The sequence below is a fragment of the Carassius auratus genome, chromosome 20 (genome assembly GCF_003368295.1).
Source record: "Carassius auratus strain Wakin chromosome 20, ASM336829v1, whole genome shotgun sequence".
In the NCBI taxonomy this organism is placed as follows: Eukaryota; Metazoa; Chordata; class Actinopteri; order Cypriniformes; family Cyprinidae; genus Carassius; species Carassius auratus.
In genome coordinates this window covers 23,560,615-23,577,012 of record NC_039262.1, presented here as the reverse complement: position 1 = coordinate 23,577,012, position 16,398 = coordinate 23,560,615, and the positions used below count along the sequence as shown (strand labels likewise).

The following is a 16,398-nucleotide window of genomic DNA, read 5'->3' as shown; positions in this document are numbered from 1 at the left end:
CAAAAATGACAACTGCCCTCCTTCTTAGGACTTTTACGTTTCTGTAGGTCCTCCGTTTTGACCTGAAAAGATGCTGCTGCAATCTTTACTCTGGCTTTGACATCAGAGTTTCTTTCCCAAGTAGCTAAACTGTCTAGATTACTTTTGAGAGTTTTGTTAGACCAAGTTAGATCTAAGAATGGCAAGGCTTTTCTGTACTCAGCTACAAGGCCATCTGAACAGATGCAAACTAATGGTCCCTTGTCCTCTAACACATTTTAAGGATCATCAACTATTCCACTGTAAGTTACTGCTGACTGACAAAATTTTTCAATGTATTCACTCACAGTTTAAGCCTCCTTCTGTACACAACTAGTGACCTTTGACCAATCCACTTTTGGTCCAACAATATTCTTTAACTCTCTCAGAACTCCCTCTCTCAATTCATCTTTACGGGCATGTTGTAGTTCAGAAGTAACAGCAGACTCAAAACTGTTGAATTCAGATTCAGTAAGTATTTGTGACATCAGCTGTGTGACTTCTGTTAACGGGGAGATCCGTCTTCTCCAGGGCCGGAAGTTCTCCTCCCGGGGTTAACTCCCTAAACTTCATGCTGCTTAGTGCGATGGTAGCATATAAAACAAAGAGGCCGTCTTGCCGAAGAGTTTAGGTGCTTTATTTTGCTGGCTGCACTGAAATACGCTGCACACAGCTAACTACCTGCACCGGTCACCGTATCACCCACACACACACACATCCGCTGCTTCGCGATGGATCCGAAAGGAGGGAGGGGCGCGCCTCGGACACGCAAACCCACTCACTCTCATTCACACAAACACACTGAGCTGTACTAAACTAAACACATTAAAGACACATCCCACAACACTACCCCCACCATGGACTGGCAATTAGCACTAATTCCATTCCATCTAAATGTACTTAGCACACACTCTCTATATCTGTAGGCCTAAAATGTGAAGAGATAGCTGTGTCCCAAATAGTATGTAAATTCAAATAGGTAGGTTATACTAATTTAACAAGTGTCTAAACAGTGCTAAAGTTCTAAAGCTCATTCAACAGTGAACACAAGAGTGAAAAATGATTAGAAATGAAATAGTCTCTAATACAACATAAGAGTACATCACCTTTTAAATCCTATTCTTCGGTGACCAGAGGTAAAACTGTCTGACTAATACAGTAATAATGAAAACATACATTGGATGCAATAAAGTGCAAGCATGTAAAAGCATTGAAAAACTCTTCAATTTTTTTTTCTTGAAAAAAAAGAAAGTGCTTTTCGTAGAAAAAAAAGAAGAAAAGTATAGAACAATCTAGACTAGAGTCCAAAAACGTGAACTATAAAGTCTCTAGTGCAAATATAAACTGCCATAGGTGACTCACTCAGTGACCCAGTCCGCATACCGTAGGGGTCCTCGGCGCTGACGCTGGGGCCGAGGTTTGCCCAGAGACTGGTGGTGTGGCCCTCCTACCGCACCCCCACCATGGTCAAGTATCACATGGGAAGGAGTGGATGGAAGAGACCCAATCATGTGAGTGTTAGTAGCAGGTGGAGTGGATGGCCAGGAGTTGCTGGGGCCATCACTCGAGGCAGTAGAGTAGAGGCTGTACAGGCCGAGATCCTCCCGGTCTGCTGGGTGCCCGTCCACTGCTGGTGGCAGGATTTCAGAAGGTGTCCAGTTCTGGGATTGCGGTAACATTTGTTCCAGGACCCAGGTGTTGTCCAGGGGCTCACGGCTGCGGTAGCATTTGAGTTGATCATGGTGGATGACCTTAGCTCTGGGGCCCTTTTGGATCCGATAGACTAGATCGTCTAAATGTCCCATAACAAAGTAAGGTCCTTCATAGGAGGGGAGGAACTTTTTGACTTTGTTTTTGACATGACGTGTTCCTTTGATGAGATACCACACAGCGTCGTCGACTTTGTACTGTGTGTGACAAGCGTTTTTGTCGTATTGTCTTTTTGCACATGTGACCGACTCACCAAGGGCTTCTCGGGTGATGTTGTGAGCCATTTCCAACCGCTCACGCATTTGGAGCTCCAACTCTGACAGTTCCCATGGGTGCTTGTGGAGTCTTGTGGGGTCTTGCTCTGCATGCACAGTTTGTACAAGTCCGGCACCAGAGGGCCACATCTTCTCTCATGTGGTACCAGAAGAATCTGGTTTGAAGTCTGGCCACAGTCCTTTCAATACCAAAACGTCCCCCTACTGGCCCTTCATGCATTTGGCGCAGCACATCAGGTTGCATTTTGCGGGGAAGAACAATTTGAGGATAGAACTGTGTGTCATCTAAACAGTAAAAGCGGCGGACCAGTACTCCATCTCTGAAGTACAGTCTCCTCTATTGACTCCAGTACGTACTGGTGGCTGGGCTGCATGGGGAGACTGTGACCCACGGGGGCTGCTCACTACTGACCTCTAACCAAGCTCTGATTGGTGCAATGTCTGTATCAGCAGTTTGAGCCTGGCGCAACTCCTCCATAGTCCAGCCAGGAAACAGTCTGGTCTCATTTGTGTTTGTCACATAAATGGTCTCTGTTTGTTTTAAAGTGTCTGTGTTGGTAACATTGACAGCGCTTTCCCCCACCGGACTCAGCAACAGGGAGCTGGTGTCAGAGTCCAAATCACACTGAATTGCTTGGTGACTTGTGGTTCTCCGCTGCGAGGAAGGGTCCTGCAGATTACAAGGACAGGACTGGAGGCAGGGCCTGCGGGAGAGACTGTCAGCATTTGTGTGTAAGCGACCTGGGCGATGGATGATTTTGAACTCGTACTCCGCTAGCTTCTCAAGCCACCGGGCTAACTGACCTTCTGGCTCTTTCATTCGCGTGAGCCAGCACAAGCTGCTGTGGTCGGTTCGTACCTTGAAAGGCCTCCCAAGTAGGTATTGCCGAAAATGGGATGTGAAATTGACAATGGCTAGCAGCTCCCGTCTTGTAGTACAATAGTTCTGTTCAGCTTTGGCTAGTTTGCGGCTGCCGTACGCCAACACCCGTTCTGTGCCACCCTGCATTTGCGACAGAACAGCACCGATACCTGTGTCACTGGCATCGGTGTCCAGGATCATTTCACCATGGACCAGAGGATAGCCTAAGACAGGGGCTGTGATGAGGAGGTGCTTGAGTGTGTTGAAGGCGGCTTGGTGTTCAGCGTGCCACTGGAAGTGTGCATTCTTCTTCGTCAGGTTATGTAACGGCTCGGCAATGGAAGCAAAGTCTTTCACAAATCTGCGATAATAGGAGGCGAGGCCAATGAAATGTCTGACCTCTTGGACTGATGTGGGAGTGGGCCAAGCTTGGACCTTGCTGACTTTATTTGGGTCAGTGGCCACACCATGCTCAGACACAATATGACCTAGATAGACAACTTTGCGGTGGAACAGGCAGCATTTGGCTGGTTTCAGTTTAAGATTCGCCTGTTTAAGTCTCTGGAACACTTGGCTTAGTCGCTGCAGCATCTAAGGCACATCCTTGGCCAGCACGATGATGTCATCAAGGTAGACGAGGCAGGTCTCCCACTGCATGCCGGCAAGGACGCGGTCCATAAGGCGTTGGAACGTCGCCGGGGCGTTACATAAGCCGAACGGCATAACGTTCCATTCGAATAGTCCATTGCGGGTGCAAAAGGCGGCTGCGCGGTGGGCTCTTGGTGTCAGCTCAACTTGCCAGTAACCTGAAGATCCAAAGTGCTGAACCATTTGGCGGTGGCGAGAGTGTCCAGCGTGTCTTGAATGCGGGGAAGCGGGTACGCGTCAGTGATGGTGTGGTTGTTGAGCGACCTGTAGTCTATACAGAGGCGATAAGTCCCATCCCTCACTGATCTGCCGTTCTGCGCTTTGCTGCTTTTCCCTAGCCATACGACGAAGAGGCTGCTTTACCGGAGGTCCTGGCCGGGTTATGATGTCATGCTGCACAAGACTGGTCCAGCCCAGATCACCAGGTCCCCTGGAAAAGACACTTTCATAGGCACACAACAGTTTAGATAGTTCAAGTTTTTCATTGTCATTCAAGTCAGTGGAACTCTGGGCGTAGAGCTCCTGGAGGTGCTCTGGAACTGCAGGGGGGCTAGCTGGAAAGTCTGCCAATGAGGAGACACTGGACGAGGGCAGAGCTTCAGCTGGCTGGAGGAGGCCTGCAATGGCACCTTCTTTAATAGTCACAGCCTTGTTGCCAGGGTTAAAGAGGCGTAATGGAACGATGTTGGTGGGCTGTGCATTGACTAGGGCTCTGGCAATGAGTACTTTGTGCTTTTCAACGAAGCCTTTTGTGGGGCTAAGCATCATGTCTCCCTGAGCTTCCCTGCAAAAGTGCACGTTGCCCTTGACTAGGTACTCTTGCCCCGCTTCAACCACAACAGTTCTGGCTACTCTTACAGCGTGTGACTTTAGAACAGTTTCTGGATGAAAGTAGGGCACTTCTTCTCCAAACAGAATTATGCGGAGCTTACCGAAATCAAGGCGGGCCTCAGCTTGGGTTAGGAAAGGATGGCCAAGCAGCAACTCATCACCCTCTATATACGCTACAAGGAAGTCCACTTCAACTTGACGGTTGTTGATACTGACCGTATCTTAGCCTCACCGAGCACTAGCACGTCTCCTGGTCCCACCCCAAGCAAAGTCTCTACGGTGGATGAAGCGGTGGTCTCACGTCTTGGTGAATGGCGTTGTATTGGTGAAGGGGCAGCATGCTCCTCCGCGCTCCGCTGTCCAGGACTGCACATACCTCCAGCTCAGATAGGCGCATGTGAATGTTTATTTCACGATTCTGGCTTTTAAGGTGGAACACAGTGAATGGCCATTGTTTTGACTGACCAATGATTTGCCTCTGCGCAGCTCTCAAACCTGTGCAGAAACTCTCTCCACAGTGTGCTGCCGTCGTAATGGCCAGGACGTAGAGTGGGGACTCTCTCTTTGGGGTTATAGTCTTCATCACTGTCCGACAGAGGAGGCTGACGGGACGCAGAGCGGCTCTTACGTGTTTGAGATGAGGGACAGGGCTGGCACAATGGGAAATGTCCATGTTTTACAGTCATGTCAGGATTAATAAAAGAGCAGGGCATGGGAAGTGTACTGGCTTCAGGTTTGGATATAGCTGGTGTGCTGTGTACAAAACTTCCAATGTGAGCATTGGCAAAAGGGTTTGTGACTTCATAGTGCCCCTTAAATGGCATGTCTGGAGCAGGGTATGTGAAAATGTGACTGTCTGGCCTCCCCACGGAGCCATGGCTTTGACTGTTGCCTCTGCAAAAGGGATTTGTTGGCGAAAAATGGGCGGGGCTGTCGAACGGTGCGAACAGATCTTCTCCATTAGTAAGCGTGTTAGTGCAACTTTCATCACACAGGAATGGGTTATAATGTTTATGTTTCCTCTCCGCCTTGCGTTCATAAGCTTTCACAGTACCTTGACTGTTATCCTCAACATTGGTTAGTGACATGAACGTTTGAGGGTTTGAGTAGTTGGTTTCCCGTCCGTAAACATAGGAGGGATAGCGAGCGGCCACCATTTTGTATTAGCTTAGCTGCGGCGCTATTACACTGGTAATAAGTAGTAGTAATAAGAGTAATAAGAGCAGATCATTTGTAACTCTAAGGAGAGCAGTCTCAGTACTATGATACGGTCTAAATCCTGACTGGAAATCCTCACATATACCATTTTTCTCTAAGAAGGAATATAATTGTGAGGATACCACCTTTTCTAGTATCTTGGACAGAAAAGGGAGATTCGAGATTGGTCTATAATTAACAAGTTCTTTGGGGTCAAGTTGTGATTTTTTATGAGAGGCTTTATAATACAAACTAAACACATTAAAGACACATCCCACAACAGTTGGCAGGAACACTTTCAGTTCCTTCAATCCTCTAAGATCTTTTCCTCGCTCCACATACCTTTACTGAATCTACAGTTACATCAGTTACTGACTGGATGGCTACATCTGTTTCAAAGAAAGCTTGTAATTCAGGATAATTGTTATCAGTCTGACTAACCTCTTCCACATCAGTTTTTGCTGCAGCTTTGTTGCGATTCAGTTTCTTAGTCAAGGAGGATACTTTAGCTCTGAGCTCTTTGTTCTGTTCCTCTAGTTCTGAGGTACGCTGAGAATGTTGCGTAGCTAGCGCTAAACCAAATTCTCTGTGGCAGCAGATAATGCCTTTCACATTGTTTGTGCGAATACATGATCCTAGTACCTTTTTACATTCTTCAATTGACCATACTTTTTCTGGATCAATAAAAAATTTCTTTATCAAATCCAATCTGACTGACTCTGTCACTATGAGTCCATGTGTTGTCCTAACAATGATTTGAACTCACTGTCTGTCCATGAAGGAGCAGCTAGTCCACCTTTCTTAGTTGCTGGAATCAGCTTAGGATTCCTTCTCAACATTTTGTAATGTCTTTCTGACACAAAAGGACACTTCTAACACTTCCCTGACAACCAGAGGATGAAAACACAAACTTTTAGACACAGAGGGTAGCAAAATATTAGCATGTGATGCTAATCTTCCCTGCCTAAACAGAGGATTATTTTCATCTCTAAAATATAATTTTTAGAGGGTAACTTAGTTAACCAAACCCTACAGTTGTCTGTTAACTCTTCTCTGACGGCGCAGAGGGTAACATTTGTTCTGGTCTTAAAGGTTCTTTTGGATAGAGGTACACTCACTAACCATTGGTTGTAAAGAAAGATTCAGTCTGGAATGAAGTCAGATCTTTGTTGAGATTGCAGTTTCAATCTGGATTCAGGTGAGAAGCTCTATCCGGGTCACAGCACCAAAAACTGTTGGGAACTCAGAAACGAAGACCAGGAGACTCTTGGGTAATCTTCAGCAGGATTCTTTATTGAGAACGCTTTGCAAGGCGCTGCAGTCATCAAAAGGTCTAACTTGTCCTTAAGACATTGTAGATTATATACATTCAAGTGGGAGGGATCCATACAGTAGAGGTGGAGACCATTTTAACAAAGCATGCAAATGCAATCAGGAAAGTACCAGACACTGGCATCTTCCCAGCCTTGATCTTATCAGCATAACAGTGTCATTTAAATACAGAGGTGCCTGACAGTATCACTGATACCTTCACATTATCATAGAGACAAAAGGCACAGCTGTCTCAGACACTTGATTTTCCTGATTTGAGCCTCTTGGATGTCAGCTTTATTACCCCAAAATGTCTATTATTATATTGGAACCTAGATTTAACATTTTATAAATTTGTAATCCCACAGCCGACATCACCTGTGACAGTATCTGGGAAAAGACGAAAAAAAGGAGAAACATACATGCAACAAACTATCCCCGCAGCATTTGACATACATTTCCAATGGATTCAAACAGGGCAAAAGACATCACCGTGGCGATTGATAGGCTACATTTACGTTACATTTACGCGAATATGAGACCTTACTATTTACCATTCATTCTATCATCACCATTATAGCTTACAGGGAATCCAAAGTGCACCCAAACAGACCTGTTGGTTACTGGAGGATCTTCTATTTCTGGTCTGTTAAATGCATTAGACATTTCGCAACGAGCCTTCAGCGCGTGCTGAGTGAGCGAGCGCCTCACATATTGCGCCTAAAAACGCGTGGAAAACGCTAGGAACGTCTTTCTCCTCCTTTCCAAAGTGCTCGGGCAGAAGCGCCCCTGAGGCGTCTTTGCTAAGCAACAATTACATGCTCTCTCCATGAAGACGCGGAAATTTCAGCAAAGGATAAATGGATTTGCAGCTCTAAAAATCACGTGCAGTAGGCTAGCTCTGCTACTAAATTTATTTCAAAATTGCAATCCATATACAACTATGATCAGCTGTTCTTTCATCTTGGCTGAGCTTTAAACGTTGTTACGGGAAAGGATGAAGCTGATTGATTAGTTCTTGTCACATGACCCGCGGTGCGCTTGCGGCATTCTGAAAAGTTGACATGTTTTTACATTTTGCTGTATCTAAAACGTACCGAACCGTACCGAACCGTACCGAAACGAACCGTGACATCAGTGTCTTGTATCGAACTGAACCGTGTATTTTGTGAACCGTTACACCCCTAATATATATATGATAAGTAAAGCTATAACCAGGTAGTCAGCCCAGCAATAACATTAGAGCACTCAGTAGTAGGAACATTTATTTGCAACCTAAAGTGCAGTTAGCTTAATAAAATCAATGTCACTATGAACAGTTCATAAGAACTTGAAATAATAACCATCAGGTGTTGTATTTTCAGAGGCTTATTCAACACAGGCCTCACCATCTTCCCTGTCCTGAACAATATCCAGGCTGATGACTCATACTTCCTACTGTGAGGACTGTTCTATATTGCAGCAGATTTCATAGATCAATGTATTTGAAGCCATTCTTTTAATCTATTTCTTCTCTTCCTGCAGAGAACTAAGCGATAATCCCTATATTGCTCAAATTCCAGCTAACGCTTTTCTTGGCATTACCAATGATTTGCTGTCAGTGTAAGTCTTGTCAAATTCCATCATATTCACATTTTTGTCATACTAACAGAGAAAAATTAGTTTTGAGCTGTCGTTCATCCATTTCCTCCAGGATTGACTGATTTTTATTTTTATTTTTTTGAGAAAGTTCATAACTGCTGTATCACTACTTATAGTTATATTGGAAGATTTTAGTTCCATTTTATTTTAATTGATTGGATTAAAATAAAGACTTTTAGCACAGACTATTTTAATTATGTTCTAGTTCTTGGTGAAGTAATTTGCAGTATACGATTGACTCAAGCATCTCTATCTCCTGAAGAGGCTATTTTTACATCCACTCTATATTGTGAACATATTCTGACCAAGAAGTAGGCACTGTTATTGGCAAATTTTTTGCACAAAGAAATGACTATTTGTTTTGCTTTTTATTCAACAGGAGGCTGTACAGCAATGGCTTTACAAAAGTCCAACATCATGCTTTCAATGGCACAAAGCTGGACACAGTGTTAAGTTCTTTATAAAAACCTGTATAACACAAATCAAAAAATGTATCTAAAAGCATATATAAACAAGTGTGATGCAACACATTTATGGATCATTGATCATTAACAGAATAGTTTACCCAAGCATGGAAAAGTGCAATCAAAAAAATTAAATAAATAAAAAATAATTACATATTTATATATATGATAGCTCACATAAAGCTATCATAAAGTAAAGCAGAATCTGCAGAATCTGTGAAAATATGAGTAATTTTCAAAAAATAAGAGAGATCATACTAAATGCATGTTATTTTTTATTTAGTACTGTCCTGAGTAAGATATTGTACATAAAAGATATTAACATTTAGTCCACAAGACAAAAACAATGCTGAAATTATTAAAATAACCCCACTCAAAAGTTTGGGAACCCTTTTTTATTGCTGGGTAAACTATTATGTTAATGATAGGGCTAATTGATTAATTCCAACAATTATTTTAGCACACATTAACGCAGTGTTTTATTATAATGAAAGTCCGTTGCTCACTGGATCTGAATACACATACAGACACATCATAGGTCACAGGGGGGGATGCTCCTGATCAAATTTATATAGGTTAAGCATCAACATTCACAAACCAATGTCCACTGTTATTAATAATTTTGTTGACTTTGTGGTTTACTATTTTGAGTCGTATGGGACACGGTTACATGCATTCCTCTCTCAATATTGCTTTTCAAATCTATCGCTCAGAAATATTCATGCAATCATGTAGCTTGTATCAGAAGATCTGCACTCCGGTGCGTTTAGCGCTCACACTCACTGATCTATATATAACTGAACCCTGCTTTGACCCACCTCTTTCAACCGAGCCAGAACTACTAAACAGAACAATTACACTAGTCAAACGAACCAGGCTTTGGGGGTCAAACATGCTCCGGCACGGTCAAGATTGCCTAGTGTGAGCACAACCTAATTATTCTCCCACATCCTGCAGACACAAGTCTCTACCCGCATGTCAAGTGTTGTCCCATGCTGCACTCTGCTGCGATGGGTCCCGCGATCATGCAGGTCTCTAATAGGAAGGGGCCAATGTTATGATTTAGGCTCTGGACTCTGGACTCTTGAGTGAATGTTAATTAACCGATGTGAGCTTGATACTCTAGCTGAAAAATATTCAATGTTTTATATGGTTACATTTTATTTTGATGGTCCCCTTAATCAATCAACTAAAAGCAACTTTGCAACTACACGCTAACTAACTCTCATTAGAGTATTAGTATGCTCAAGAGTGGTCAAATCTAGTATGGTAGAACAAGTTGACTTACTTGCAAAGGCACTTATAGTCAGTTTATCTGTTGGATGAGAGGGATGGGCGTTTTCCGCAAATATCACATTCGAATATTTGAGCTCACAAAAAAAATGAATATTTGAATATTAGTTTATTTAAATTAAGTTTAATGAGACAGATGTTATTTTTCAGCAACATTTATTGTTTCCGTCATTTTGAACAAGCTTACACACAATAAGCTTGAACATTACACATCGTTATTTGTAGCTGAAAACCTTTAACAATGCGTGCAAACAAAAGTACAGATTCAAAGCTAAAAAAAAAAAAGTGATAAAAGAAATAACAAAGCAGCCTGCAGCAATCAGGCTATTGTAGAACATAGTCTGCACTTAACTTTGAAACTTTGAAACTGTCAGCAAATCTTTTTAGATTTTTTTTCCCTATTGTTTTACATGACTTGTTGAGAAACACAGGCATGTAAACATGATCGGGAGAAAGTCGGCTCCTTAGTCTGTTAACAATAAGGCTGGCCGCAGAGAAAACGCACCCTGACGGCACAGACGTTGGCGGGACTCACAAATAACGGTGTGCTAAGCAAATATGTTTTGTGAAGCACTTCGTGTTTTCGTTTCACCACTGAATGGGATCCTCATCTGGTGGAATACATGGCTCCAGCAAGAACTGTTCCCACTCGTCTCGGCTGAACTCTCTGTAATCATCGCTGAAGAACTGGCTCAGCCTTTCCCGACGAGTGGGCATTGCATTCTCTTCATCGTTGGTGGCGGTGGCGGCTGCATCCGCACAACTCGCATCAAGGAAAATGTTCTGATAATGTTCAAAAAAGTTTTTTTTCTTACTTCTCATGTTTTCATCGAGAAACCTGAGATGTTTGTGCCGAGGGTCTAGGGCAGACGCGAGAAGAGGAGTTTTCACTGCATTCTCCAAGTGAGCGGTGTTTATTCGTTGCTTGAGAGATGTCGCAATGTTCTTGAATTCGGTCACTTTCTGTGATTCTCCACGGCATATTTGAAGTACTGTAGAAGACCGCAGTTCTTAGGGGCCATTCACATATCGAGTTTTTTGCGCTCTCAAGTTTGTTTTTTCCAGATGTAGGCGTGCGGTATGCGCACTCATAATTGGAAGCGACACACGGTCGTTACGCGCACGCGAAAACAGGTGCGTCCGCACCACATCGAGTTAAAAACATCTCAACTTTTCAGAATGCCGCAAGCGCACCGCAGGTCATGTAACAAGGACTAAACATTCAGCTTAATCCTTTCCCGTAACAACGTTGAAAGCTCAGCCAAGATGAAGGAACAGCTGATCATAGCTGTATATGGATTGCCATTTTTAAATAAATTTAGTAGCAGGGCTACTAAAAAGCGATTTTTTGTGCTGCAAATCCATTTATCCTTTGCTGAAATTTCCACGTCCTCATGGAGAGAGCGCGTCATTGTTGCTTAGCAACGGCAGACATCTCAGGAGCGCTTCTGCCCGAGCGCTTTGGAAAGAAGGAGAAAGCGCTTTCCATGCGTTTTTAGGCATGATATGTGAACGGCCCCTTATTAATTCATTAATTATTTTTTGCTTGCATACAATCTTCAAATATGCCGTGGAGGATCACAGAAAGTGATCAAATTAGGTTTTATTGTGAACTTTTTTTTTTTTTTTTTTTTGAAATTCGTATATCATTTTTATTTATCGAATAATTAGAACAGAACAAATATTTGAATGTTCGGCTATCTGTGCACACCCCTATTGGATGACCATCAAAATAAAGTGTTAGCATATATTTACATTAGCAGACATATACTCTAATGACCACTAGTTGACATGTAGCTGCAGAGTTACTTATCAACACCTGTCTAAAATGTACCATCAAAATAATCAAACTGATATTACAATAAAAATAGTTCAAAGCAAATGTCTCATATCTGATCTTATGGCTGTTTGAAAGAAAAACTATATTATTATTATTACTACTTATAATTATATTACACATTAAGTTTCATAAGAAAAATGTCAAGATATGAGACTTATAATACAGTACATTATAACTTTGAGAAATATAATCCATTTTGGATGCAATGTGTTCTTTGTGTTATAAATCGTTATAAATCGTCATACTCTCAAAAGCCATAACCACAAATAAGTAAATATCATATATTTGCTGGAGTGGATTTAGGAGTGAAGTTTGGTTGATTGCTGGGAGATAAATAAAAGGGCTCCACTTTATTTACTCTTTGCAAGGACGGAGCATCAGATTTAATCAGCGTTTGTCTCAGGCTTAAATATGGTCAACTTCCGATTGGAGGAATTGTTGGCACAGCCGAAAGATAAGAGGATGTCAGGGAAAATTGTAAGAGCCTTGTTAATAAAACATCATTAAGAACCGGTTCTCAGTCCCAACCCTACTCTCGAGTTGTCCTAGTCTCAGCTGACAATCAGGGCTGTAGAGGTCCCTTTCTAGATGCTTATCCACCATCTGCTGGATACGTATAGTACTAGATCCGAGTGACTGCAGTGACCATCTGATCTGGATACAGACTGGATCTGGTGGCTACGGTGACCTCGGAATAAGAGAGAAATAGACTAAAATTAATGTAGATGCCATTCTTCTATGTAGTAATTACATTGTGTGTTATGGGAAGTGTTCCCTCTTCCGGTTTTTCTAATTAATGCAGCCTAAAAATCCTGTAACGGATTTGAATATTAGAAATGTGTTAGTGTGTTATGTGTCAGATTGTGTCTGCCTCCCAAACAATGTTAGGTAGGCTATTCCAGAGTTTGTGCGCTAAATAGGAAAAGGATCTGCTCCCCACAGTTGATTTTGATATTCTAGGTATTATCAAATTATCCGAGTTTTGAGAACGCAGTGGACTCAAAGGGCTATAGTACAATAGGGCTTTATAATAAAAGATTTTAACATCTATACAGTGTTTAACAGGGAGCCAGTGCAGTGTTGACAGAACTTGGCTGATATGGTCATAATATGGTCATAGTAAGGACTCTAGACTAACTCTAGAACTCTAGTTGCTGCATTTTGAGTTTCTTTATTAAGCGTGCAGAACAACCAACCAATAAAGCATTACCATATTAATCTAACCTAGAGGTCATGAACACTTGATTTAAACTTTCTGCATTTGACATTGAGAGCATAAAGCGTAATTTAGATAAATTGTTGAAATGGAAAAAAGCAGTTTTACAAATGCTAGAAATGTGGCTTTCAAAGGAAAAATTGCTTATAAATAGCAAACCTAGGTTTCTAATTGATGAAGAATTGTCAGAGCAGCCATCAAGTCTTGACAGTCTTCTAGGTTATTACATGCAGTTTTTAGGTCCTATAATTAACACCTCTGTTTTTTCAGAATTAAGCCGTGAGAAATCATTCCTCATCCAGGTTTTTATACCGATTATGCATTGTAGTTAGTTTTTCAAATTGGTATGTTCCTCTGGGCCGCAAAGAAATATAGAGCTGAGTATCATCAGTATAACAGTGAAAACTAACACCATGCTTCGGTTTGGAACAACATGGTGTGTATTTGCCGGAATAGCAGTGTGAAAGGGGCTCAAGAGAATCATAAAAGCAGATATTTGTCTTATCTTTACCGCTTAAGATCGGATGGTGAAGCACACTGGAAGTTCTTCTGAGAGATTTGTTGCTTGGCTTTAAACTGAAGTTTTCAGCAGTCAATGAGGTTTCAACGGAGAATTTGAGTTCTGGATGACTTGACACACACGGGTCAGCAGGGGACAATCAACCATTTGCTGGCATGGTTCTAAACAAAATGGCTTTGATTCTTGGATTATCACTGTTCATGGTTTTATCATGGTTTTAGACATCTCTTTGAGGCAATTGGGTGCCTTGGTTAATTCCTTTGACTAATTTAATGACTTGCAAAATGGTTAGGAGGAGAAGCTTTAGATGTCTCTGGAATGTAGAGTTTCAACAGCTCACATGATGATTCACAGGTTTATTTGTGTCTGTTCAACAGGGTCCCTACACCATGCTAATGCACTTCCATAAATGCCTGCAAAGTTTTTTAGTCTATTCAAGAGAATGTTGTGGTCAATAATGTTTGAACGCAGCACTAAGCACCAAAAGCACTAAAAGAGAGATAAAAACAGATGATAATAATCAGATGATAAGAGCAGGTCATTTGTAACTCCAATGATAGCAGTCTCAGTAATATGATATGGTCTAAATCCTGACTGGAAATCCTCACAGGTACCATTTTTCTATAAGAAGGAATATAATTGTGAGGATTATACCTTTTCTAGTATCTTGGAAAGAAAAGGAAGATTTGAGATCGGTCTGTAATTAACTAGTTCTATGGGGTCTAGTTGTGTTTTTTTGATGAGAGACTTCATAATAGCCAGTTTGAAGGTTTTGGGGACATATCCTAATGACAATGACAAATTAATAATCATCTTACTGTCTTAACGGATGTTTTGATTGTACAGTATGGCATCTCTTTAAAGATACTAGTGAGAATTTAAATGACAGATTATATACATTTTTGTGTGGCTAATGTCATAAATGTCTATAATAATACAAACAAAATGCATTAAAAGGTATACAAATGATAAGCCATGGATAAATGGGGAATTAAAACCAGCTTTAAAGAAGAAAACCAAGCTTTTCAGACATGTTACAGAGTACAGGTTAATGTAATGCAAAAATAAATTATGCAAATAATTATTAGGTTTAAACATAATGTAAGGCAAACAAGTCAATTTAGCTCAAAAGGAAATAATTTAAGATTTTAAAGGGAATTAGAACAGAATCAATGTTTCACGGCTGATCACTGAGACGCCCTGCCATTCTCTGAATGAGCCATTTAACATCAAATCTGCGCTGGATATTAATATCCAAAGTATAGTAAAAAAAAAACTATCAATTAGCACAGTAACAAGATCGGCACAAAACACAAGATACTTCTCCTTTCAATATGAATAAGGCTTTATAAGATAAATCTGAGACATATAAGCTAATCTAACACATAAGCACACGCACTCACACATTCATACAAGTTGCAGGAAGATAGAAAGTTAGGGAAGAATGAGTTTAAGAGAATGAAAATGTGGAATCCCAAGTTTACAGCAATACGTGAAATTGCATAGACATGAACAACCATCAATCACTTAATTAACCCCTCGCACTGAGTTCCTCAATGAGGTTAAAATTATATTAGATATACCAGTATAGATCAGAGTCTAGAGGTACTACTTGCGTCTCCTGTGTAACGGGGTTTCCTTTCTTTTCGTTGAAAGGGGGGTTTCCTGATGTTGCTGATTGGCTGGAAGTTCAGTAGTCATTGAAGTGACGTCTTGGGAAGCCCGTGGTGGAGCGTTGGCTGACAATGCAGAGTTGTGTGGGCTGGTTGAAGTTGAACGGGCACTCGAGGTCAGACTCGGAGACACGGCATTACAAAACTTAACTCAGAACACGAAACTCTCAAACAAAAAAAACAAAAAAAGAAAAAACGTTTGACGAGACTAGGTGGTGTTTCTTCTCATCGTGGCTAAGTAGCAGCAGGTGTGCAGGCTGAAGCAGGCTGGAACCGCACTCAAAGAACAGTGATGACTAAAAGCATGGCTAAAAGCAAAAGCTAGGAAGCAAAGCTACACGCTAAAAGTAAACTAAAAGCAAACATGACTAATAGCAGAAGCTAAGAAGCAATGCTAGAAGCTAAAAGCAAGATTTTATGGTCTCCTGAGTATTTAAACTGGCCTGTTGGCCACACCTCAAATGTTGTCTTGACCAATCAGATATTGTCTTGGCTCGGGGGTATCATAACTCATATGTGGGCAGTGTACGATTAAAAAGCATGCATTTAGTCTTATTAGCATTTAAAAGCAGTTGAAGGTCAAGCAATGCATTCTCTTGAGAAACCAAGGTTATTAAGTCTGTCAATAAGAACACAATGATTGACCGAGTCAAAAACCTTGGCAAGATCAATAAAGACGGCTGCACAATAACGTTTACTATCGATAGAGGTTATGATAACATTAAGTACCTTTAACGTGGCAGAAGTGCATCCATGACCAGCTCTGAAACCAGATTGCGCGGCTGAGAATAAATGGTGGAACTCAAAATATTTTATAATCTGTTTATTAATTAGGCTTTCGAATATTGTCGCAGTACATGGCAGAATAGATATAGGTCTGTAAAAATTTGGGTCTAAAG

General features: G+C 41.5%; 1 protein-coding gene across 2 annotated transcripts in view; it reads left to right on the top strand.

The window, feature by feature from the left end:
- Positions 1-16,398, top strand: part of tshr (thyroid stimulating hormone receptor) — a 56,864-nt gene that overhangs the window by 33,070 nt on the left and 7,396 nt on the right. For both annotated transcript variants that reach the window (XM_026291550.1, XM_026291548.1), the window contains 3 exons: positions 8,217-8,291; positions 8,377-8,454; positions 8,873-8,941. In XM_026291550.1, the coding sequence (XP_026147335.1) occupies positions 8,217-8,291; positions 8,377-8,454; positions 8,873-8,941 (222 nt within the window). The remainder of the gene's footprint in view (positions 1-8,216; positions 8,292-8,376; positions 8,455-8,872; positions 8,942-16,398) is intronic.